Raw genomic sequence first — 24555 nt, 5'->3', positions numbered from 1 at the left:
AAGTAGTCTTCTGCAGATTATGACGATGGGTCAGCTCCCTGGTTAGGGGTCACCTGTGCTCGCCTTGCACGCGGGAGACCCGGGTTCGATTCCCGGCGGGGTCAAGAAATTTGCATCATGCAAATGATTGATTCCCTGACTGGCTGTTGCGTGGCCCACTCAGCCTCGTGAGGAAAATGAGTAGGTAGCTATGAATGTGAAATGTGAATGAGTGAATGGATCTTGATTTTATAATATTACAAGGTATATTCTATTCTCTTCTATGTCTTTTCTGTCTTCAGAATGGGGTATCTACCGTTGACCCTCGCTTGTCTTTGCGTCTGTATAGCCGTATGTCTAGGTGACGATTACCGGGACAAGAGACAAACCCCGTTCTACTTCCACAACCAACAGCAACCCCGCGGGCAAGTCCAGAGGCCGCCTGGTAAGTCGAACACCCGGAGGCGTTCTCTACCACCTAACCTTTTTTTCTAACCGGTTTAACGTCCACTGGTATAACTAAACCCAGATAATGAGGCGATTTTCTCTCTCTCTCTCTCTCTCTCTCTCTCTCTCTCTCTCTCTCAAGTAAACTCGCTTTTTCGGAAATCAAAAATCATAAACAAATCATCAAAATCAAAACAAAGAACACGTACCATATGTTAGATAAGAATGTCAACAACACGTGTTAGGTGGCCCTAACTCTTGACATCAAGCGGAAAAAATTAGAAAAATCGCAAAGTAAGAGAACTAGTTTTGGCCTAATGTCCTCACGAGGCTGAGTGCACCCCGAACTCCAAGCACAGAGCCGAAAAAAACTTCGAACCCGCCGGGAATCGAACCCGGGACCTCCGGAGTGCAAGCCTAGTGTGATACCCACTCGGCCACGGAGGTTACTGGCAACGTAAATGTATGCTGTGCGCAAAATCATATTACCTGGCCATGAAAATAATGAAATTCAATACCAAACAGGCAACAGACAATCGATGTCTGTGTGCTAAGACAGACCGTTTAGTGTAAAAATTGTTCCGCTTGTGAGAAGATACTGCGATTTTTGCTACGAGTTTTAATGTTTTATTTTCAAAGGATTAAGTTTGTATTAACTTATTTTGTTGGTACACACTTTTGGTAAAACAATTCAAACACTAAATGGTTTTTGGGTAAGTAAGAACACTTGGCTTTATGTTTGACGTTTTAATTTAATGACAAATGGATCCGTTTCGGCTGTTACGCCATCATCAGTGTATAAGTAATAATTCAGTCGAACCTGTCTAAGTGGGAAATCTGGATAACTGAGAAAAAAATCGTTTCCCCTTCATTTTTTACAAAAAAAAAACCTGTTTAAATGGGAAAATCGAGCCTCTACAAATAAGTGGGAATGACTTTTTCTAGATACTCGGTCCGGAGCCTCTGTAAGTGGGAAAGGTTACCATTTTCCCAGGTCCGGAGCCTTCTGCGGACCTCTGTAAGTGGGAATTTGTAGGAAAGCATAGTGACCCTAATAACAGATTCCTCTTCCTTCAAACCAGTGTTCAGATTTACCTCTATAAGTGGGAATAGGAAAATGGCAACCTCAAGTGGGACACTTTTTAACTGGGAAACCTGGATAAGTGGGAAAAGATTGTCGGTTCCTTGGATTCCCACTTAGACAGATTCGACTGTACATTGAAATAATACATTATTACATTGTGGGCTTGGTCTAGATAAAACACTACTTTGACTTTGACTTTGCACTACTTTTATTTTTTCTCCCCAGGCGCTCCTCCTCAATCGTCCACGCCCCAATTTCCGCGATTCTCGGGCCCGCCCCCCCAGGGCTTCCGACCGTCCCCGGCCCTGGTCGACGAAAGCCGAGAAGAAGACGACGACGAAGACCAAAGCGAGGAAGTCGAGAGGAACGTTGTGCAATTCTCCCGGCCCGTTGCTTCCCCTACTCCGAGCGCGACGGTAAGCATTGACCCGGGAACAGGGGGGCCTAAAGGCTTGAAAAAAAAAAGATGAGTGTTCCACCGCCATTTTTATTTCGTAGCAATGAAACAACTACTACATTAGACGCATGTGGTCTGTGTCGTAGCATACCCATCCCGTAGTATGCCTCTCATCAGAAGGGTACGGGTACGGGTCGGCTTGTAAATTTTATGACTTGACTTGGACTCGAACCACCAACCTCCAGATCCAAAGTCCAACGCGTTAACAACTACACTACTAAAGTTGGTCTGTTTATTGTAATACGCTACAGAACTGGTCCCGGAATTTGTACTGTTTACTCTTCACTTGACACTAACTTAGACGAGGAGAATTCAGTTCTATGTTTAAGTACCTACATAATGTGTTTGTGAATGAATTGGTATAGTAAACAAAAATCCCACAAAAACCAGTTTTTTGGCTTTATGGTATTCTGGAAGAAACCGATAATAAAAAAAAAAAAAAAAAAAAAAAAACTTGGTCTACGTACCAATAGGTATGTACTTTAGTGCCCCAATACATACAATCAATCCGTTTTCTTCAATTCCATTTGTATTTTTTCCTCTACAACTATCTGAAAATGGCTACTTGCTCTGTGCCGTATAATATCTCTAGTAGCGCTGTCAAACTTTAACTTGGCGGGGCGGAGCGCTGCCGTGCTCCTTGATTCGATCGCTACAAAATGAAAAAGACGAGGCGCTGAAACATACCTATGTAGGTAGATCTAAAAAAAAAGACGTCCGTCCATTCGGACATACACTCACCCTCATTGCAGTTATACCTCGACCCCAGATGAGCATAACTTGAACAATAACCCCAGACAGGGCGCATAGGATTACAACCGGTTTATATCTTAGCCAATCGGTGATGAGGAACACAAACACAAGTTCCACAAGGGACGTGTACGTGGACACGGGGAAAATCACTTGGTTTACCTGGGGAAAAAAATAATTTAAAAGTAGGTACAAACTCTTCTTTTGCTCTGGTATTTTTCTAAATAGAAAAGTCAAATATCTCAAGATTAATGACCGACAATTGTCTCAGAACATATATGCAATGACCGATCTAAAATAGTTGTTTCTCAGATTTATATTTGGAGTATATTACTATTGACTTTTTCAAAGAAAAAGAAAAAAATCTCCCTTTCGTAACTTAGAAAAGAAAAAAAAAAGTAGATCCACAAACTCACAAATGCGTGATACTAAAATTATTTTTTTATAATATAAGCCTTTCTCGTACCTAAGGCAGCCCATCAGGAAAAAATTGAACTAACTCGGATATGAACTCCCAAGAAGTCCATGAAACCATAGAGGAATACCTACCTGCTCATCAGTGAAGTTCATCTTATGTCCTGTCAGATACTGGACAATGTATGGATCCTCTGGTCGAAACTCCTTGAAGAATCCAAAGGTTCCAATCCAGATGGACAGCTTTACCCATAGCTCCATTGTTTAGTCAGAGGTCAACACTCCACTGGATTATCTAGATGTGGATTCCATGGGAACGAAACCTGCGTTTAATGTATGTACTTATGTTCGATGTAAATAAATGAGGCCTGTTTAAACTGTTGGCATAATGGGACTTTTTAGTCTTAGCCGACAGTATAAAAGATAAGGTATTTTAAATAAATAAATAAAATAAAAATATTAAAAAAAGGGGGAAAAAGTGTGTCCTACGATGAAAGATATGATCTGGCATTTATTGTCAATTCCCTTCCTGGCAGCCCTATTGTGTACCTCATGTCCTGATGAGTTTTTCCCACCCAGGTCTTGATAATTTTATTTTTATTTTATTTATTTATTTCTTCTCTCCACAGGAATCAGTCTATACCTGGTGGCCAGTCACGAGTTTGGCCACTCACTGGGCCTATCCCACTCTTCTGTATATGGGTCTCTCATGTTCCCCTGGTATGGTGGTACCAATATGCTGGATGACGGCTGGGAACTGCCTGAAGATGATAAGATGGCGATCCAGTCCTTGTATGGTGAGTTTCTTGATAACCCGGAAGTTGCGGGTTCGAATTTTCAGCTAAATTCCCTTTAGGGATGAACCATTCGTGGGCCACATATGGGCATTGGGCACTATCTTTTAAAATGACAACAATAGAAGCTGAATTTAAGTGGTTTGATGGAGGGAACTCTACCATCTGTACCAACCTATCAACAGAGGTCTTATCGCCCCGAAATCAAAGAAAGAAGGAAGACAGGATAGGAGAAAGCCAGCCGTTCCGAGAACGAACCTTATCAATTTGTGGTAGGATAAAGTTCGGCCCAAACAAAACCATGCTAGTTTAATTTTTTAATTTAATTGGATCATTATTCTTCCAGATCGGAAAGAAGAAAAGTCATGGGCGGTAATTCCGCGCTACTCCCCATCCCCCGATCTCACCACACGAAGACCCGAGGTACCCAGACCGCGTCATCCGACACACCACCATCCAGAACACCATCCTACTCCGGAATCGCCTCGGAGAGAACCTCCGCCCCGGCACCCAAATCAGTATCCGGAGACACCTCAGGATTCGCCGAGAAGAGAGCCTTCGCTCCGTCAACCAAATCAGTACCCCGAGACACCTCATGAACCGCGGAGAGACTCTCCCCCGCGGCATCCAAACCAATTTCCCGAGACGCCCAGAAAACCCCCTGCCCGGTACCCTGACATCGCGCGGGCGGAGCCGCGAACCACCCCGACGACCACGACGCCTCCAGCTACTCGGCGCGGGGAATCGAACCCGGGACCGTCGGATAAGCCGGACACTTGTGATACGAGCTACGATGCTATTGCCGTTATTAGGACGGAGGTGTTCGTATTCAAAGATCGGGTAAGAAAGAGAATTTCGCAGTCAAATACATAATGTTATGCTGTTTGTAAATTTTGTAGTTCATGAATGGCCGGTTTTACGACTGAGAGTGAACATTAACACAGTGTCAAGGGTTTTCTTTGACGTCACTGCTTGAACTCCGGATTTACTGAAAACTCTCTGTGGTAAGATCGGGCATAAAAAATCCCTTAAGCAGGCAGCGATATCACGTTCAATGCAGCACTTCATAATGGAATATGGATCACTGACATTAAGCAATGATGTTGTGCTGATTTGGACTTGAAATCACCAACCTCTAATGCCGAAGTTGAAATTGGCCTATCCTAGCTGCTAGCAGTATAGGTAAATGAGGAATATTCTATTCTATTCCATTCCATTCTATCCTGTGTTTTCCAGTGGATGTGGAGGATAGGTGACAAGGGTGTTCTCCCCGGCTATCCTGTGCTGATACATCAGTTCTGGTCAGAGCTCCCTCATAACTTAACCCACATTGATGCCGTGTATCAGCGAATCGACAATCATATCGCCTTCTTCATAGGTAAGAGCGAGAATTTACCTTATTTGTATACTGTTAAAATGAGATTATAAATCCCTAATGGAAACTGATCATGACGATCGGAAAAAGCCGAGTGAGTGGAAACACACAAAAAGGTCCATAAGACAACAATTCACGTATTTTCTTACATCTTTTTGAGACCATTAACCATAACTTGTTTATCATTGACGATACCAAATCAGTTACATAAATGATGGAACACATCACATGCCCTCAGGCACACTCCATTTGTCAAGGGTCTAGGGGTACCTTGCTCTTGGGATCAATTTAATTTGAAGAAAATTATTTCGCCGTACAACAAAGCATACATAGTTTGGACTTTTTTGTCACCAGAATTATTGAGTTTAAACTTCATTGACCTACTACAGCAGTGCTTTTCAAAGTTGTCCCAAATCTCGTAACACACCCAAGGTGACCTCGAGGCACACTAGAGTTCCGCGGCATACAATTTGAAAATCACTGTCCTACGGGCTCTAAGCTCTAATCTAACCTGTTTATTTTTATTTTTTTTTCCCCCCTTCAGGCCGACAATACTTTCTCTTCGAAGGGATCCGTCTGCTTCCCGGCTACCCGCGGCCTCTGACGGCTCTCGGCCTCCCGGCTTCATTAGAACGAATAGACGCTGCCATGGTCTGGGGCTACAACTCCAAGACTTACTTGTTCTCCGGGACGCGGTACTGGAAGTTGGATGACGAGACGGGACGGTCCGAACCGGATTATCCGCGGAATATGACGGAGAACTGGCGAGGCGTCGGGGTGGACATTGACGATGCGTTTCAGTGGAAGGACGGTAAGTCGAAACGCTAAACCTTCGAAGAAAACCTTTAAAAACCTTCCATAACCATTGCTGTCTGGCTGGGGAACGCTAAACAGAAAGTAGACCAGCCTAGTCTGGCTGGGGGGACGTTAAATAGGGAGTACTCCAGACTGAAATTTCCCTTGCCAAACAAATAGCAAAGGTTGAGTGCGAAGGGCATCCACTCGTAAAATTTTGCCGCCGAAACCAAATGTCAGTCCAAAGCAATCACTCGGCTGACGAAAAACGCCGACCCCGTCTGAACTCTGAACACGGGAAAAGGCGAGGAAGAAGAAGAAGAAGAAGAATAAGCTTTTACTGCTAAGGAAAATTAAACCTTTGGCCCCATTCGAGCCGCATTAACATTTACATGTTTTTGTTTGTTTCCCCAAAGGTGCCACGTATTTCTTCAAGGGCAAAGGCTTCTGGAAGTTCAAGGACGTCAGCATGCGAGTGGAAAAGGAGAAGCCCAGCCCGTCCGCGCAGTTCTGGATGAAATGTCCGGAGATATCCTCGCCTGAAGATAGGATATCAGAACGTAGGGTGGGCCGGGCCTTCTCCAGCCGATCAACTTCGGGAGGCCTCCGTCAGGGCGCTAGTGTAGCTCTGTTGACGGCCGCTGGATTGCTGTTGCTAGCTGTGATATCGTAGTGAATTAGTTTTTTTTACCAACCTCTGTGGCCGAGTGGTCAAGAGCACTCACTCTCAACCCACAGGGTGCTGGGTTCGAATCCTGGCCAGGGCCGAAATTTTCTAACCACGCTTTTCCGTTCTGTGATAGGCATGGATGTAGAAAAATGTGCCTTGAAGTATTGTGAAAGCGGGATCATTATTGAAGTTTGAGGGATGTAAATGTAACTTGTCTACTGTAGAGATAAAAAGATGAAATTTGGAATGAAAAATTGGTGAGGTATCGCCACAGAACTGATCTTATAGAACTACATATGTGTAGGTAATGTGTGTAAATTCTGTGAATGTACCATGTGTGTAAATGTATTTAGATTTACGATATTATTGTGTATATTTTTTTTTATTTTATTTTATTTTATTTTTTTTTTTTTTAAGTTCAAAGCTCAATTTTATCATGTTAGGTGTAGGTACTCATGCATAATTACTACTTATATTGTCTCTAAGTAACCCGTATTTTCCTCTCGTAATTTTCATTATGGTAATAGGTAGTGGGAAATTTGGAAATGGACCGGTTGGGCGGAAGAGCTCAATTAGTGAGAATCCTGCCATTAAAGCCTTAAAAAAATGGAACATTGCCTGGTATTGTACCATTTTTCCACCTGAAAATTGTGAAAGGAAAATATACGACTATACTCAAATATATGGATTCAGAGTTAGGTACATTTTCTTTTGTTTCCATAGGAGAAATTTTATTATACCTAATTAGGTAGGTAGGTCTAGGTAGGTAGATTAGTCATAATGAATTCTCAGTTCATACAGACCTTACATGTAAGTAATCTCGTATTTTTTATACTCATGTACTTTTTTTTACGTGATGTGTCGTATATATTTTCGTAGGTAGCATTGATCTAAATATGTGAAAAATAAATAATGGATTATTGTACGTAAATAAAATACTTGTAGTTCTTGAACTTTCTTTTTCTCTAACCGAGCCAGTCTAATTATAGCTTTTTATGGTAACTCGTCTACCTTATAAGCGCTAGGTCGTGGGTTCGCTTCCCGCCCGAGGCGGATTTTATCCTGAAGGGATAGGGTTTGTTCTCGGAAAGGCTGGCTTTCTCCTATCTTATCTTCCTTCTTCCTTCTCTTTTCGCTTTCTGGACGATAAGACCGAGCAGTTACAGGTTACAGTTCCCTCTCTATGAAACCTTTTCAAAAATAACTAGTAGGTATAGCTCCGCTATAGGTACATTAGTAAAAAAAAACATGATGAATGTTAGCTCGTTAGCTTTTTGTGCTGGTAAATTTAATAAAAGAAAAAGAAAGGAATCCTGAAGAAATAAAGCAGTTTGGGGAGGAAAACTACATGAATATTGAAACCGCTTTATACTTTTACGACAGGACATTTTTAATTTTTTCAACATGCACCAGCAAAAAATATTTTTGCAATCGTGACGTCATGACCAATCAGAAAACAGAAATCGGTGTTGTGATTTTGTGACGTCACAATCAAGAGCGAATGCGAAGTTTGCAGTTTGCAGTACGTTTTTTAGGTTTTACTCTTTGCAGATGGCGGCAAATTTTGAAATATTAACAAAATCACGTTAAAAAGTAGGAATGTAGGAAAAGCGGTATTTTTTTTTTCAATTTTTTTTATTTCAAGTTTTCCAAATTAATCCAAGTTCAATTTGTTGAAGAAAATAGAAAAGTGCAAATTCTAGTGATAAACCATTCAATACCAACTGTGTAAGATTTTGAATGACCTCTCCTACAATTGTCAGATTTGTCAGTGACTTACCTACATTCCTTGTCCGAAATCCGTTAAAACTATGGCTTTCAACAAACCAACTTTTGGAGCCACCAGCACAGGTTTTGGTGGGTTTGGACAAACAAGCACTGCCTTTGGATCAGGAGGCACAACCTTTGGTGCAACTCAAACCCCGAGTCTATTTGGTGGACAAGCACAAGTGTCCCCATTTGGGGCTCAGCCCCAGACGTCTACATTTGGTACTCAGCCCCAGGCGTCTACATTTGGGGCGCCAGCTCAGCCCTCACTGTTTGGAGCTCAGCAACAGACAGGAACCACAGGTAAGTAAAGGTCTAATTCTTTTTGTCTGAGAACAAATCTTGGACAGAAAGAGGTAAGGGTCTTTTCTAATTTATACTAACAGATTGAACTGAGTAGGTACACTTGATAGCTTCATGATGGATATATTCAGAGCCATAGTTAACAAAGTTTGTCATAGCCATAAGAAGAAGAAGAAATTTTCTAATAAAAAGAGAGCCAACAAGAAAATCAAGGACATTTGAGCTGCAATAACACTCTTGGAGACAAATATTTTCAAACATTCAGAAAAGGTTGTAAGAGTGGAAATGCCAACTGTTTTGCACTTGTCCCCAAGCACTCTTATCCTCCCCCGGGGCGGGAATCGAAACCGCGACCTCGCCCTTACAGTGCTTGTTTCACTTTTTTTTTCAAGCAAGGGTCAGAGCCCTGTTTATTTACAAGAATAAGAAATAAACAATACATAATATATGGTAAATAAGGGAACTATATATAAAACTTCCTTACTTATCCTATCCAATTCTGATGTTTACTATATTTGACCTGCTACAATGTGAATTACACTGTTTTACACATACCAAGTTTTTTAAACAAAGCCAAAGCAAGGACATATCAATTGCTGATGTGATTATTATCTTCTGAGGAATGTTATACTTGTGCAGTATTTACCCCTTGTTTACACTTTCTATTGTAATCTACCTACGTAGTTAGATACCTAACCCTGATGATACCTATCTCCTCGATGAAAATTTCTACCAATTTTGTTCTTAAAGACGAGATATTCTTTCGTCTTCTATTTTGTGTTATTATATTTGTGTTATTATATCACAACTTTGGTGCTCACTGCAGCATTCTAGGATTTTTCCCAATATCTCAATAATCCTAACATCCAATGTTTACCTATCATGCTGGCACTGGTTGCTATGCACATTTATATGTTATATGTCATAGCTACTCATTTTTCTCACAAGGCTCAGTGGGCCCCGCAACATCCAGTCACAGAGTCAATCATTTGCTTGATACAAATTTCTTGACCCCACCGGGAATCGAACCCGGGTCTCCCACATGCAAGGCGAGTGCAGTGACCACTACGCCATGGGAGCTGACATTATATTGTTATTCTGTTCTCTTATTTAGCTTTTGGAACATCAGGAGGAAGTTTGTTCGGAGGTACACCTGCTTCGGGTGGAACAACCACTTTTGGAACACCCCAGAATAATGCATTTGGTACAAGTGGAGGCAGTTTGTTTGGAGCAAAAACTACAGGTTTGTAAACTAAATAAGTTTTACTGATAGATTCTGACTTAACTTTGTGAAGATTTATTTTGAAAAGAAGAACACCAGTAACTTATACTCTTCACAATTGGTGAAGAGTATAAGTAACTGGTGTTCTTTTAAATAAGTTGTTCTACCTAGTTTAATGTATCGTAAATTTTATGATTATCACAAATATTGGGTTTTATTTTGCTTTGAAGTTTTTGATTTCTAGTGAATAGTTTTGCAAAGATTTTACAAAAAAAAAAAAAGAAAAAAAAAAATCCTCCATTTTCAAACCAGGATAGGTACTTTGTCAAGTAGCAGTAACAGGTAAATGATACAACTTTGTCTTCAATTGACTATTTGAAAATCTCAAGTGAAAAAAAAAGTACTTTGCATCATTCAGTACATTAAAATGTTAAAATCCTTCTATTCATGATTAGATTTTCTTTTATTATGTTTTTACAGGCACTGCATTTGGAACGACAAATACAACTGGTGGGTTCAGAGGTTTTGGCACAGGCACATCCACAGCAGGTGGCTTCTCGGGATTTGGCACAACTACCACATCACAGCCAAGTCTGTTCTCAGGGTTTGGGCAACAGACTCAGACATCAACTGGGTTGACCAATTTCAACTTTGGTTCAACCAAGCCTGCCTTGGGGGCAACACCAGGTAAAACTATTTCCACAGGCAGATTTGATACCTAATTTTGTTGTAAAACTGTGTTTTGATAGGGGGAAAAAAATAATAAAAATAAATATACAAATTTGCATATAACTCACGCAAATAAATCAAAATCAAATCTCAAATTCTTTGTGGTAAGGCAGAGCTTTTTCACAAATTTTGTGGATATTAAAGAGCACAGTAGCTTTTAATAATTTTTCTACACTGGTAATGCTGCTACTGGTCGTACTCGTTTGAAGTAAATACTCTATTGTCCCCGCGAGACTGAGTGCAACCCAAACTCCAAACACAGAAAAAAAAATGACCCCGCTGGGAATCTAACCCAGGACCTCCGGAGTGCATGCCTAGTGTGATACCCACTCGGACACGGGGGTTACTTTATAATTTCAATTGTTTTCTGTCACAGGGTTTGGTAGTACTGGCACCACACCGTTTGGTGGTTTAGGACAACCGGCCCCCGCTCAGCCACAACAACAATCACCAAGTGATATTCTGTACAGTTCTATTTATCAAGTGAACATTTATGGGGATGAGAGAGATCTCATTTTGGCCAAATTCAACATGCTCATGGCATTTGCTGGTAAGTACTTCATTTAAGTACATACCTACAACTTTATCGGTCATTGAACTTTGGGTGAAACCCAAGGAAATTTGCAACATGTCTTAGCCTGACTCCCAATTGATTGAATTTTGCCTGTTGCTACTACAATAACAAGTACTTGATTAGTTAAATCAAATGTAAATGCTAAGGTCTTATTGTCCCTAAAGCAAAGAAAGGAGGAAGACAGGATAGAAGAAAGCCAGCCTTTCCGAGAACGAAACTTTTCTGTTTGGGGTGAAGTCCACCCCAGGCGGGAATCGAACCCGCGGCGGCCTAGTGCTTATTCTTTATGGAAAATGTTCGTTCTCGGAACGGCTGGCTTTCTCCTAACCTGTCTTCCTTCTCTCTTCGATTTCGGGACGATAAGACCTTAGCAGTAACATTTCCCTCTATCAAACCTCTTAATTATTAACCCCACTATAGAGTGCATCTCTTTTACTGTCCTAGAAGACCAACCACACTAACAATTCCGGACCTCTGGCTTCAACCAGAAGCAATTGCAACGTTCCTGCAACTTGAGGGGGACGAGGATTGACTCGTGATTTTGCTACAACAACAACAACAACAACAACAACAACAACAACACCAATATAAACTCTGTATTCTGATTTTTGTCCACAGGTATTGGCAAAGGCTATTTCAATCAGAATCAAAGCGTGGACTACTCCCCCAATACCGACCTGTATAAGTTTACATCTGTCGTGTACAATTCTAAGCCAAGCTCTACAAATAAGGACTCTCTCATCTATATTAACCTCAGCAAGAAACTAGATCAGGTAGGTACTTATGTCCTCTATAAATGCATTCTTTACTAGTGATTCTCTGCTCTTTTTTTTTTTACTGCGCGGCGTGGCGGCTACCCAATTTTTTATGCATTTTTTTTTTTCTACTTTGAATTCACGGAGAAAATTCCTTTAAGAGTCTCCAAATTTAGGCATTTGATGGATTGAGTGATAGGTGTGCTTAGGATGGTTCGTTCTACATTCGAGTGCAAAAAATTAATACATAATAATAATTTAGACAATAATTATTTTTCCATGCCTTTAGTACGTTCCTCTGACTGCCTTCCTCAAGTGTTTCCAAGTGTATGTTCTTGTCTTCAAAATACTGCCTTTTTTACTCCTTAAGGGATACTAACTCTGGAATACCAGGTTGTTCACGTGCACACCTTTGGTTTTCTACTTTAAAAAGAAGAAAAAAGAAGAGATTGTACACCTCGGCACCGCTTTGGTTTTACTTTGGTTCTCTACTTGGCTGTATTATTTTTATTATTAATCTCTTTTCTATCGCATTGCCAGGTACTAGCCGAGGAGTCGACTCTAGTGTCCAGTCTATCACAAGTCCTCGGATCCAAACCCAACATGACTATAATCATAGACAGCATATTTCTCGTGGACACGGATAAAACACGGGTTTTATTCTACGTGAATGAGAAGCAAGGGTCAGGAGCTAACAAAAGAGTGTCCAATACTGAGGTTGTCAACTATTTGCTGCAGCCCGCGCCTAAACAACAGCTAGCGGCTCTAGGTAAGTTCTAGTTGTTGAGTGGATTTTTTTACGCTTTGGTTAAACTGGTAGGATTCTGCTAAAAAGCTTTTTTTACTTTAAAAAGACGAGTGTTTTACCGCCTTTTTATTTCGGAGTAATACAACAACTACTAGTTTGGACTCGTGTGTTCTGTGTTGTAGCATGACCATACCGTGGTATGCCCCTCATCAGATGGGCGATATAAGAGACTCAGTTCGTCCCATTCTGGTTCTGGGTCAACTTTGTTGGCAATTGCAAGTAAGCGCGGTACTTAAAGCCCACATTCCCACTTGTCGTTCGGAAAAAGTCGTGTCGTGCTTGAGCGGAAAAACTCTCGTTTAAATTACCTACAAGACATTCGGAAAAAAATCGGATGAAATTCAGTGGACCTTTCCCGTTATACTAACCGTATCCTTAATTCCAGGGGTTTATTATTATCCTTAATTTCAGGAGTCTATTATTATCCTTAATTCCAGAAGTCTATTATTATCCTTAATTCCAGGAGTCTATTATTATCCTCAATTCCAGGAGTCTATTATTATCCTTAATTCCAGGAGTCTATTATTATCCTTAATTCCAGGAGTCCATTATTATCCTTAATTCCAGGAGTCTATTATTATCCTTAATTTCAGGAGTTTACGATGTGAATGTGTATCAGACTCTGGATGAAGACACGGTGAATCAATATCTGGAACAACCACCTCCCGGTATTAACGCTATCTTGTGGAAGAACGCGGTACGAGACAATCCCGATCCGGAGAAGTTTATTCCTGTACCCATTGTGGGATTCGAAGGTGAGTCACTCGCCTGGTAATCAGGAAGTCGCGGGGTCTATCCCACCCGAGGCAGGAAATTTATTTTTTATTTTATTATTATTATTATTATTATTATTATTATTATTATTATTATTATTATTATTATTATTATTATTATTATTATTATTATTATTATTATTATTATTATTATTATTATTATTATTATTATTATTATTATTATTATTATTATTATTATTATTATTATTATTATTATTATTATTATTATTATTATTATTATTATTATTATTATTATTATTATTATTATTATTATTATTATTATTATTATTATTATTATTATTATTATTATTATTATTATTATTATTATTATTATTATTATTATTATTATTATTATTATTATTATTATTTTAAGAGGTTTGATAGAGGGAACTGTAACGGCTAAGGTCTTATCGTCCCGAAAGTGAAGAGAGAAGACAGGATAGGAGAAAGCCAGCCGTTCCGAGAACGAACCTTTTTGGTTTAGGATAAAGTCCGCCCCGGTGGGGAAATGAACCCGCGACCTATCGCTTTCAAGGCAGACGCTACCTTTCAAGCTAACTAGGCTGACTAGGTACGACATTTTACATTGGATTCGACCTTATAATGGAGCATCTTTTATTTTAAGCTGACGTCTAAATAAAGCACTTGCACTAGACGTTCTTGACCTTTTACGTATGCTCGACTTTTTTTTATCCGAATGCATAATCTCCAGTGAACTATCTCATTTGCAGGTATCAAGCAACGAATCAAGCTACAAGAGGAAGAATCCAAAATGCAAACAGCGTTCCTGAACAAGCTAGCATCTCGTATTTCCGATCTAAACAATGAATATGAGAAATCTGTAGCCACTATAGCCACCTATAAGCAGAATATACTGAGCTTGAACAACAGACTACTCAAAGTTATTGTCAAACAAGAAATAACACGGGATATAGGTAAGGAATTCCTTGTTTTCTTTGATCATTAGGACGTCTGTATCAATATCTATTGAGAACAAACTGCGGAATTCACTCGGAAATAGGGCCCAAACGAGCCCTATTAAATGAGAAAATGTCCTTTAAATATACATACCTAGAGCATATTTGCCAAATTTCATCAAAATCGGGTTAAACCGTTCAAGAGTTCGGTCTGCTACACAGTGGAGTCTGCTACATGTGAATGAACCCATACAACTGAACTGGTCCGTACATGGTGTGCTGGTTTAGACTGGAACCCAGTGCCAATAAGTTTACCAGCGTTTACTGTGATTGGAACTTCGGAATCGTTTGGTTGTGTGTTGTTGTTATTATTTTTGAGGCCAATCTATGCAGGTTGATGCTGGTAATCTGACTGCACTGTATAGCTAGCCTTATAATTACACGAGCAGACAGACAGAAGGAAAAAATCGTATCAAGCGCGCCGGGAGGCGCGCGAACGTCAAGAGTTCGCAGCACCGCCCGGCCTATATTAACACGAAACAGAATTTCAGCGTTTTTCGGCATTTTCACCTCAACTTTTCTCCCACTTCCCCTTAACTTTAAGCAAATTTTATTTGATATTCCTGGTCGGACGTGAAAATAGATGCGAAATCTCCAAAACCCGAACTTTCTACGATTTGTTTAACCGGTTTTCTGATAGGCTCAAAAATCTTGAAAATCGCGAAAAAAAATTTTCTTTTTTTTTTGTTTTCACCCGATTCAATTGATTAAGGTGTCTCCAGAAAGGTCTCGTCGAGGAGAAGTGCCTTTTCTTGGTTTCATCTTCTTAGCTCTAAAGGGAGACCCGCTAGGGAGGAAAAAGTGACTTTTTAGGGGAAAAATTCAAAATTATCGCTTGAGTTGATTAATAAAGAAGTTTTGTGCGACCATGAATCAAATGTCTTAGTGGCCGAGCGGTTGGGAGTGTGTAATTTTACTCCTCTACTGTGATGATAAGTGTGATGGGTGGGGGTTCGAATCCCAGCGAGGTCATTTTTTTTTACATAATTTTATCATTTAAAAATGTTTTATGAATAGCCATAATTAATTTTTTTCATAATATTATAGTTAAAAATTACCTATTTCATAATCTTATAGTTAAAATTTATGAAAAAGGTTTAAAATGCAATTTTTAGGTAGGTATGTAGGATACCGTTCTAATGAAAAAGTTCAAACAGTCGTGGGTTGCTTAAATAGGACGCGGGTTCGATTCCCGCTCGGGACGTATTTTATTATGAAAAAGTTCAAACAGTCGTGGGTTGCTTAAATAGGACGCGGGTTCGATTCCCGCTCGGGACGTATTTTATCTTATCGGAATGGCTGGCTTTATCCCATCCTGTATTTCCCTTAGCAGTTACAGTTCCCTCTAACAGACCCCTGGGGGGAAAAAAACACCAAACCAAAGAGGAGAGTTAGTAGAAATGTTCATGATAATACCCATGACTCCCCTAAACTTGTCCTTCTTCAGGATAAAATCCGCCTTGAACGGGAATCGAACCCGCGGCCTAGCGCTTAAAAAGCAGACTCGTTTCCAACCAAGCTAACTAGGCTGATAAAAAAAAAAAAAAAAAAGAAGAAAGTAATGAAAAGTAATGAAAGAAGGAAGGAAGACAGGATAGGAGAAAGACAGCCTTGATTTCCGAGAATTTAAGTTACTGGCCAATTTATTTAAAGTTGTTTTCTTTTGATATTATGCTGAGGCGCTGAGCACGTCAGATACATAATTATTTTCTTCGTAGGTGCTAGGTACATACCTACATACAAAAGATGAGTGTTTCACAGCCGTTTTTATTTAGTGCTTTTGTACCAGTGAAACAACTGCTACAATAGTGCCGTAGCATGCCCAATTGCCTGGGTTAATAATAGAACCCTTAAATGGGATGTATTGTGTCTAGGATAGTCTAAGCTTGAAAAATAGAAGAAGAAAAAAATAGGTAGGTATATCTTTCGAATTTTTTCTTTCTATTTTTCAAGCTTAGCCTAACCTAAAGCTTAGCCCTGTGTATAACTTCTACCTTAATCTCTCACCTATTTTCTCAATTGAAATCGCCTTTGAAAGAGGAATATACTGGTTCAATTCCCAATCGAGTCAAAACTTTGATATACATTTCATGTATTAACTACCTATTAAGGAGCGCGGTAGCGCTCCGCCCCGCCAAGTCAAGAAAGTTTGACCGCTTCATGAATTATATTTATTATCAACCTATTATAGACTCTGAAATCTGAGTTGATACATATGTAGGTACCTACCTAAATACTGAATATGCTTACTTCTGAAGCAACTACGTGGGTATCTATTAAAAATTAGGTTCATTTATTTTTCTAAATGTCTAGGTATGAACTTAGATGGGTAAGTACTTACAGCAAAAAATAGTGATATCCCCCCCAAAAAACACTTCGTGTTAAAAAATTAACGTCAAGAGTTGCCCTCCACAAAAAAGTACTGATATAAAAAAAAGACGTCAATGTGGGACCTCCTTTCTACATTAGCTCTTCTAAAGAAAATAATAATTTTTCATCACTCCTACATCAATTTACCTTGCTGTTGAACCATTGATCCCGGATTACGAAACCTAGATCTTGACCGCAGTGCACTGATGAAAATTACAAAACAATTAACATTGTTATCTTCATTAGTGTACTGCGGTCAAGATCTAGGTTTCGTAATCCGGGATCAATGGTTCAACAGCAAGGTAAATTGATGTAGGAGTGATGGAAAATTATTATTTTCTCTAGAAGAGCTAATGTAGAAGGGAGGTCCCACATTGACGTCTTTTTTTAATATCAGTACTTTTTTGTGGAGGGTAACTCTTGACGTTAATTTTTTAACACGAAGTGTTTTTTTGGGGGGATACCTTATACCTTTACTCAAGAAAATGAAAGAGTTATACCCACCTATTAAACGAAATTATTCCACCCCTCCAGGCCTCGCTCTCAATCCCACCGAAGAACTCATCCGGTCGGACTTTGAAAACATCTCCGCAATGATCAACAACAGCTCGTACAACTTCAAGTCGAAGATCAGCGAGATGCTCAGCAAAATAAAACTCCAATCCAACTCCTTCAGCATGAGTCAGCAAGAGAAGTACGTGATGGACTCTGGTGTCCTCGAGGAGATCCGGACCATCTTCCGCATGGAACAGAACGCCATCCAGACGCTGCTCAGCACGTACAACCAGTACAATCACGCCGTCACACTCATCAAGAAGGATCTGAATGAGATACTGAGTCAGCAGGAGTGAAAAGATTGAGAAAATAAGTTTTGTGAAAGATTGAGAGCAAATATTGAGATTTTGAGTCAAAAAGAAGAAAAGTATTGATATTATTAGTAAGCAGGACTGAAAAGATTGACAAATATTGAGATTCTGTGTCAGCAGGAGTGAAAAGATTGAGAAATATTGAGATTTTTTGTTCAAAGGAGTGAAAAGATTAGGAAATATTGAGATTCTTAGTCAGCAGGAGTGAAAAGATTGAGAAATATTGAGATTGTGAGTCAGCAGGAACGAAAAGATTGAAATTGAATCAGCAGGAGTGAAAAGATTGAAAAATATTGAGATTTTTAGTTGGAGGAAGTGAAAATATTGGGAAATATTGAGATTCTTAGTCAGCAGGAGTGAAAAGATTGAGAAATATTGAGATTATGAGTCAGCAGGAACGAAAAGATTGAGATTGAGTCAGCAGGAGTAAAAATATTGAGATTCTAAGTCAACAGGAGTGAAAAATTAGGTTCTGAGTCAGGAGGAGTGAAAAATATTGAGATTCTTCGTCAGCAAGAGTGAAATATTGATGTTTTGAAAGAGTAAAATTGATTCAGCAGTAGTTAAAACAGGTATTGAGAAAACAGTGATATTGATTCAACCGAATTATAAATATTTAGTTTGAGTCAGCAGATATTCAATATCGAGTTGTGTGAATAGGTTTTGAGTCAGCAGGAGACTCCGGGGTCCTTGAGGAGATCTGGACCATCTTCCGCATGGAGCAGAACGCCATCCAGACGCTGCTCAGCACGTACAACCACGCCGTCGCCCTCATCAAGAAGGATCTGAATGAGATTCTCAGTCAGCAGGAGTGAGAATATTGGGTTTTGAGTCAGCAGGAGTGAGAAGATTGGAATTGAGTCAAGAGGAATGAAAATTTTGAAATTTTGAGCCTCACTGGCTGAGATTTATCAGCAAGAGTGAAAAGAGAAATACCCACGTTGAGTCAGCATGAATGAAAATATCAGATATCTGAGACTTCAAGTAGTAATTTAAAATAGGTATCGATTAAGATAGATATTTTGAGTCAGCAGGAATGTAAATATCAAATTTGCACCACCATTTTCGTGATCCTGGTAAAAAGACCTTTAATTTGATATATAGGTCGACCAGGTTTGGATAAGTCCTTCTTTGGACCGAAGCGAATACAATAGTCCGTCCCTTATACCTTTTTTTATTACTATTGTAATTTTTTATTAGTATTGTAATAATAAAGGAAGGACGGACTAAAAAACATCTAGCTACTTGACCTAAGTGATCCCCATAATACCTATGTCAAAATTTATAAGACCTTGGTTAGACTGCGGGGGTAAAGGGACTTTTCACTCCTATCCCAGCAGGATAAACAAGGTATATTCTATTCTATTCTATTCTATTCTATTCTATTCTATTCTACTCTATTCTATTCTATTCTATTCTATTCTATTCTATTCTAAGAAAATTCGGCTCAGACTGAAATTTCTCTCCTCCTCAGCCTCTTCCGTTCCGCCCCACTCCATCCGGTCCCGTAGCCCAGCAACAGCAAGTGGTTCTCAAGACGCGGCCCCTCGGCCCAGATTTCGGCCCCACCCAGGGCCCCCAACGGAGAATTCCTCTCCAGGCCCAATCCAAACCAGGACGCTTTCCACAGCAAAATGAGCTGACGGTAAGTGACAAAACTAGAGCTAGGGGACTTTTTTTTAATCATCTTTTTTATCATATTTTTTTTTTTTTTTTTTTTTTTTTTAAGAAACGCGGCGGTGGAACGATCATTTTTTTAAGGAAAAAAAAAAAAAAATGATCGTTGCCACCGCCGCCGCGCGCCGTTTTTAATTTCGTAGCAGTCAAACAACTGCTACATTCGACGCATGTGGTCTGTGTCGTAGCATGCCTATCCTTAGTATGCCTCTCATCAGATGGGCGAGAAGAGACACAATACTTCCCATTTAGGTGCTGGGTCAACACGAGAACACCTGCCCTAAATCACCAAAGTATGGAAAAGTATTTACAATTCCATATTTCGATATGATTCGTCCAAATTCAAAATTCTGCTTTTCCATTGGCTATTACACTTGTAAGATACTTTTCCTTACTTTGGTGATTTAGGCCCCAGAAAGTAAACCGTTGAAATATTTGCAATTGAAAATTTATTCTATTCTATTATATCCAATGTTAATTTGTTCATTTGTTGAGAAATAAACTTCCTTCTTGTGATTTTAATTCTAATTCGGATTCTTGTCTAATTTTATTCTATTCTATTCAATTCCAGGCGGAAGAGGAGGCCGAACTGGCGGAAGAGCAGAAGGAAGAGGAGCCAGACCGTCTCACGGAGTTGTTGCCGCAGTCCAAATTTTCCTGCTCCGGCAAAAAAACCGGCTATTATGCAGATGACGGTCTGAACTGCGAAGTGTTCCACTATTGTCAGGACAACGCGCGACACTCCTGGGTGTGCCCGGAGGGCTTCCTGTTCCATCAGGTAATTAAAAAAAAAAAATAATAAAAAAAAAATCAAAATTAAAAAAAAAAAAACAAAAATAATAAATAAACGACAAAAAAAAAAAAATAAACAGAAAAAAGAAAAAAAAAAAAAAAAAAAACAAAAAAAAAAAAAAAAAAAAAAAAAAAAAAAAAAAAAAAAAAAAAAAAAAAAACAGACAAAAAAAACAACAAATAGAAGAAAAAAAAATAAAGAAACACACAAAAACATTTGGTTTTGGCTACAAATTTTACGAGTGGATGCCCTTCGCACTCAACCTTTGCTATTCTTTAGAAAGGGAAATTCAGTCTGGTATACTCCCTGTTTAAAGTCCCCCCTGCCCCCTGCCAGACTAAGCTGGTCTACTCTCTGTTTAAAGTTCCCCAGCCAGGCTAAGCTGGTCTACTCCCTGTTTAAAGTCCCCCAGCCAGACTAAGCTGGTCTACTCCCTGTTTAATGTCCCCAGCCAGACAGTATAAGTACCTATAATAATAAAAATAAATGATGAAAAATCAATGACCAACTTTTGGTTTTCTGTCCAGGTTCATCTGATCTGCATGCCTCCCTCATCGGAGAACATCTGCCAGCAGTCATCCCAGTTCCACTTTGTCAATGATTTCCTCTACAAAGCCATTAACGAGGAAGAACATGAACGGAAACCCAATGTGTCCCTCCGATACGCGGACAGGTAAGCAACGTGTCCCTTGGGAACGAACGCGCCTGTACGCACCTACACAAGCCCACACGCGCCTGTCCGGCGCGCCTCGAACTTTAGTGTTCCCACGACGCGTGGCTCGTCGAACTACGGACGAGACTCGCCGCGCCACGCGCCGTGGGAACAAGGCTTTAGATACGCAGACAGGCAAGCAACCAAGACAGAACAAAGAAAAGGTTAAAAGATAAGAAAAGACAGAAGAGAACCAGATAAGCAATTTTTTCTCCTTACAAGTTCTAATTTTCAAATTGAAAGTGAACCTAGTTGAAAAATGACTCGAAAACAAATATGTTTATCCAATCTTCAAGATTTTACCTCAAGCTGGAACTCGTGAAGAATACAGAAAAGAAGTGTCTGAAGAAATGAGAAAATTTAGAGGAAAATGCCATGGACCTGATAACTAACGACACGTGATACCTAACACAGGCGAGCCTCGCCCGTGTTAGGTATCACGAAATTTTAAATTATATTTTGGTCATTGGTGAAAGCCACCATTAGGGTACTGATTGACCTTCTCTTTCCACAGGTACTACCCAGAGAGCTACTACCACGAGGAGGACCAAATCGAAGAGGAGCCACAAGAGGTGCGCCGCCCGCCGCCCCAAGTTCAACCGCGCCCCGTCACCTTGCGGCCCGGACCCCAACAGTTCCGCCAGTTTGCCGCCAGCAATCAAAACCAAGTGTTCCACTCGCCCGAGGAGGTGAATATTCCGCTCCAAAACAGGCGCCCCACGACACCACCCGCCCAACAGGTCCAAGTTCAGAACAGCTACAGGTTTCAGTGAAACAGCTACAGGTTTCAGTGAGACAGCGGCGAAAGTGAAATAGGCGCAAAGTGTTTCAACAGCTACAGGTTTCAGCGAAACAGAGGAGAAAATGAAATGGGCGCAAGGTGTTTCAACAGGTCCAAGTTCAGAACGGCTACAGGTTTCAGTGAAACAGCTACAGGTTTCAGTGAGACAGCCGCAGGTTTTAGTGAGACAGCCGCAGGTTTCAGTGAAACAGCGGAGAAGTGAAATAGGACCAAGGTGTTTCAAGAGCGTCGTGGGGAGTCAAAAAGATGTAGTTCAAAGTTCCCATAATACTGTAGGTGATTTCGTTCAGGACAGCCACACTACTATCACATCACGTAACGTGACGTAACGACTTCTGAATGGCAACGCGCTTGAGGTAGTATCACGTCGAGAAAGACGACTCATGGTGGGTTTCACCATCAATGACTTAATGAGAGATTTCACTAATGGAGGTATTTTTAATGATTCCAAAAGGAGTCTTTAATGATCCAATAAGGAGGTACCTATAAGTGATCGAAAAATTAGTTTTTAATGAAACTCCTTACTGTTCAACATTTGGTACAATCTCCCTATTGTATTCTACGACGTTCTTATTGTTTTCCCTTTATGCAAGCATGTGTCTTAGGTTTTGTTGACTGGAAATGTAGTATCACTGAACTCCTTACTGTTCAGTATTTGGTACAATCTCCCTATTGTATTCTACGACGTTCTTATTGTTTTCCCTTTATGCAAGCATGTGTCTTGGGTTTTGTTGACTGGAAATGTAGTATCACTGAACTCCTTACTGTTCAACATTTGGTACAAAAAGCGGTCAAAATACCACCAAGCGCAGCAACCATCTTAACCAAACGTTTTGTTTTGCATCCTTTTGTCACATTTGTGAACTACATACCAAATTTTAAGTCTTTAGCTTATACCGTTCCCGAGATATTGTTAAATTACACCAAAAAGCGGTAAAATGCTGCCAACCGTTGCACCGGTCTTAACCAAAAGTTTCGTGTCGCATCCTTGTCACATTTGACAGCTACATACCAAATTTCAAGTCTCTAGCTCTTACCGTTCTCGAGATATTTTGTTTACAGACAGACAGACACACGGACACACAGACACACAGACAGACAGACAGACAGACACACACACGGACCAATGCCTGAAACTTTGGATTTAGGCTTTAGGGACCTCAAAACGTGTTTTGACACTAAAAACTGACCATCGAAAATTTGACCCGATTACATTACTTTCCTTCCTATAGGATAAGGAAAGTAAAAAGGAGGATTTTTTAAAAACTCCTTTGTGGATTCTTAAAAATTCTCCCAGTAGTGAAATCTCTCATTAAAAGTCATTGGTGAAATCCACCATCATTGTATTTTATAGTTCCCTTGTTAGCGCTAGGTGGCAGTATTGCGATATTTCCGCCCGGGCGAAATTTATCCTAAACAGATAGGATTCGTTCCCGCAACAGTAGTCGAAATGGCTGGCTTTTTCCTATCCGTTTTTTTTTACGATAAGACCTTCCGTTTATTTTCATTTTAGAATCAGGTATCAGGTAGACCTGAGGTGTACCTGTCAGGTCGGTACCAATGATTTGACCAATTAGTAGTCGAAGGTTGGTTTTTTCTTTTCCTTTTTTTTTTTTTTTTTTTTTTTTTTTTTTAACGATAAGATCTTCCGTTTATTTTCATTTTAGAATCAGGTATCAGGTAGACCTGATCAGGTGTACCTGTCAGGTCGGTACCAATGATTCGACCAATGGGCCAGCTCATGCTGGGTGTATTGTCGTCCTTTTTAAGAACCAGAGTACCGCTTTTCCAAAGAGGAAAAAGGCGTTTTCCACTTTGTCCTTTGACGTAGTTGATTGGGGTATTCTTTAGTTTAGACCATCTTGACCAAAAGTGCCGAGAAATTTGTTGCACCCTTTGCCATCGAGTCAAGCGTCTGTCAATGATTTCTCTGGAAGTGCTTGTAAGGCATCTCCAGTTTAAAAAGTGCCCAGGAGTGAGGAAAGAAAAATCATTGGGATCATTGGATAGAGGAATGAGGGGACGTGAATTTTCTCAAGGTCTGATCTCGCTCTCTGGTTTTCTGCATAGGTCTTGCCCAACTAGCATGGAACAATTTGTCCTCTATTTTCATACCTTCAATGAGGTGCAGTGCATACTCAGCCTCGTCGCGTGTAGTGAATCCTATGAAGGCTTTCGTGTTGGAGACCTTGCAGTAAGTAAAGTAGGAGGTCTCTATTTGCTGCGACAGAAAGCCCATCAGGCGCTGAAATGTGATGTCATCAGAAAGGTTGCTCACAAATATGTTCTTCGCCGGAACATAAGACGGGTCGTTCTTCATTTTGTCAGGGATGGACCAGTTGACTGTTAGGGTGACCCTCCATTCCTGTACATAGGGGTCAAGCAATAGCTCCCGTCTAGCCTGGGCGGCATAGCTATGGTTGGCGTACCTACTCCAGGAAACAGAAGCCTCGATTGGGGGACTTGAAAGTGGCCAAGTGACAAATGGAAACCGAATATAGGCGCTCAGTCCTTCGCATCAATTTATCGTCAGCCTAGTCAGCTTAGTTGGTAGCGCGTCTGCCTCGTAAGCGCTAGGCCGCGGGTTCGATTTCCGCCCGGGGCGGATTTTATCCTGATGGGCTAATGTTCGTTCTCGGAATGGCTGGCTTTCTCCTGTCCT

At 40.2% G+C, this 24555-nt stretch overlaps 3 protein-coding genes across 3 annotated transcripts; 2 read left to right on the top strand and 1 right to left on the bottom strand.

Moving 5' to 3' along the window:
- Nucleotides 1-282: 282 nt before the first annotated feature.
- On the top strand, nt 283-21898 carry LOC103505923. Its single transcript, XM_026821012.1, has 6 exons — nt 283-424; nt 1736-1926; nt 19384-19554; nt 20158-20364; nt 20907-21052; nt 21606-21898. The coding sequence occupies exons 1-6, from the start codon at nt 283-285 to the stop codon at nt 21862-21864; spliced, it is 1116 nt and encodes a 371-aa protein (XP_026676813.1). The 3' UTR covers nt 21865-21898.
- LOC103505940 (thiamine transporter 2-like) lies at nt 2541-3459 on the bottom strand. The gene is made up of 2 exons (XM_017442633.2): nt 3267-3459; nt 2541-2879 (listed from the first exon to the last, which is right to left on the bottom strand). The coding sequence occupies exons 1-2, from the start codon at nt 3390-3392 to the stop codon at nt 2655-2657; spliced, it is 351 nt and encodes a 116-aa protein (XP_017298122.1). The 5' UTR covers nt 3393-3459; the 3' UTR covers nt 2541-2654.
- Nucleotides 8359-18849, top strand: LOC103505591 (probable nucleoporin Nup54). The gene is made up of 9 exons (XM_008469939.2): nt 8359-8835; nt 9950-10078; nt 10538-10744; nt 11163-11336; nt 11979-12133; nt 12656-12884; nt 13517-13678; nt 14428-14631; nt 17578-18849. The coding sequence occupies exons 1-9, from the start codon at nt 8577-8579 to the stop codon at nt 17892-17894; spliced, it is 1836 nt and encodes a 611-aa protein (XP_008468161.1). The 5' UTR covers nt 8359-8576; the 3' UTR covers nt 17895-18849.
- Nucleotides 21899-24555: the final 2657 nt, after the last annotated feature.

This window comes from Diaphorina citri, unplaced genomic scaffold, assembly GCF_000475195.1.
Source record: "Diaphorina citri unplaced genomic scaffold, Diaci psyllid genome assembly version 1.1 scaffold10, whole genome shotgun sequence".
Taxonomy (NCBI): Eukaryota; Metazoa; Arthropoda; class Insecta; order Hemiptera; family Psyllidae; genus Diaphorina; species Diaphorina citri.
This window is presented reverse-complemented; position numbering and strand designations above follow the sequence as displayed.

Excerpts from the sequence above, each read along its gene's own strand:
- LOC103505923 (XM_026821012.1), top strand. The coding sequence starts at position 283 with ATGGGGTATCTACCGTTGACCCTCGCTTGTCTTTGCGTCTGTATAGCC. Across the intron at positions 1,927-19,383 it reads CCCCTACTCCGAGCGCGACG|CCTCTTCCGTTCCGCCCCAC; the intron begins GTAAGCATTGAC and ends TCTCCTCCTCAG. Across the intron at positions 21,053-21,605 it reads TCCCTCCGATACGCGGACAG|GTACTACCCAGAGAGCTACT; the intron begins GTAAGCAACGTG and ends CTCTTTCCACAG.
- LOC103505940 (XM_017442633.2), bottom strand. The coding sequence starts at position 3,392 with ATGGAGCTATGGGTAAAGCTGTCCATCTGGATTGGAACCTTTGGATTC. Across the intron at positions 2,880-3,266 it reads TGAACTTCACTGATGAGCAG|GTAAACCAAGTGATTTTCCC; the intron begins GTAGGTATTCCT and ends TTTTTTCCCCAG.
- LOC103505591 (XM_008469939.2), top strand. The coding sequence starts at position 8,577 with ATGGCTTTCAACAAACCAACTTTTGGAGCCACCAGCACAGGTTTTGGT. Across the intron at positions 8,836-9,949 it reads GCAACAGACAGGAACCACAG|CTTTTGGAACATCAGGAGGA; the intron begins GTAAGTAAAGGT and ends TCTCTTATTTAG. Across the intron at positions 12,885-13,516 it reads ACAACAGCTAGCGGCTCTAG|GAGTTTACGATGTGAATGTG; the intron begins GTAAGTTCTAGT and ends CCTTAATTTCAG.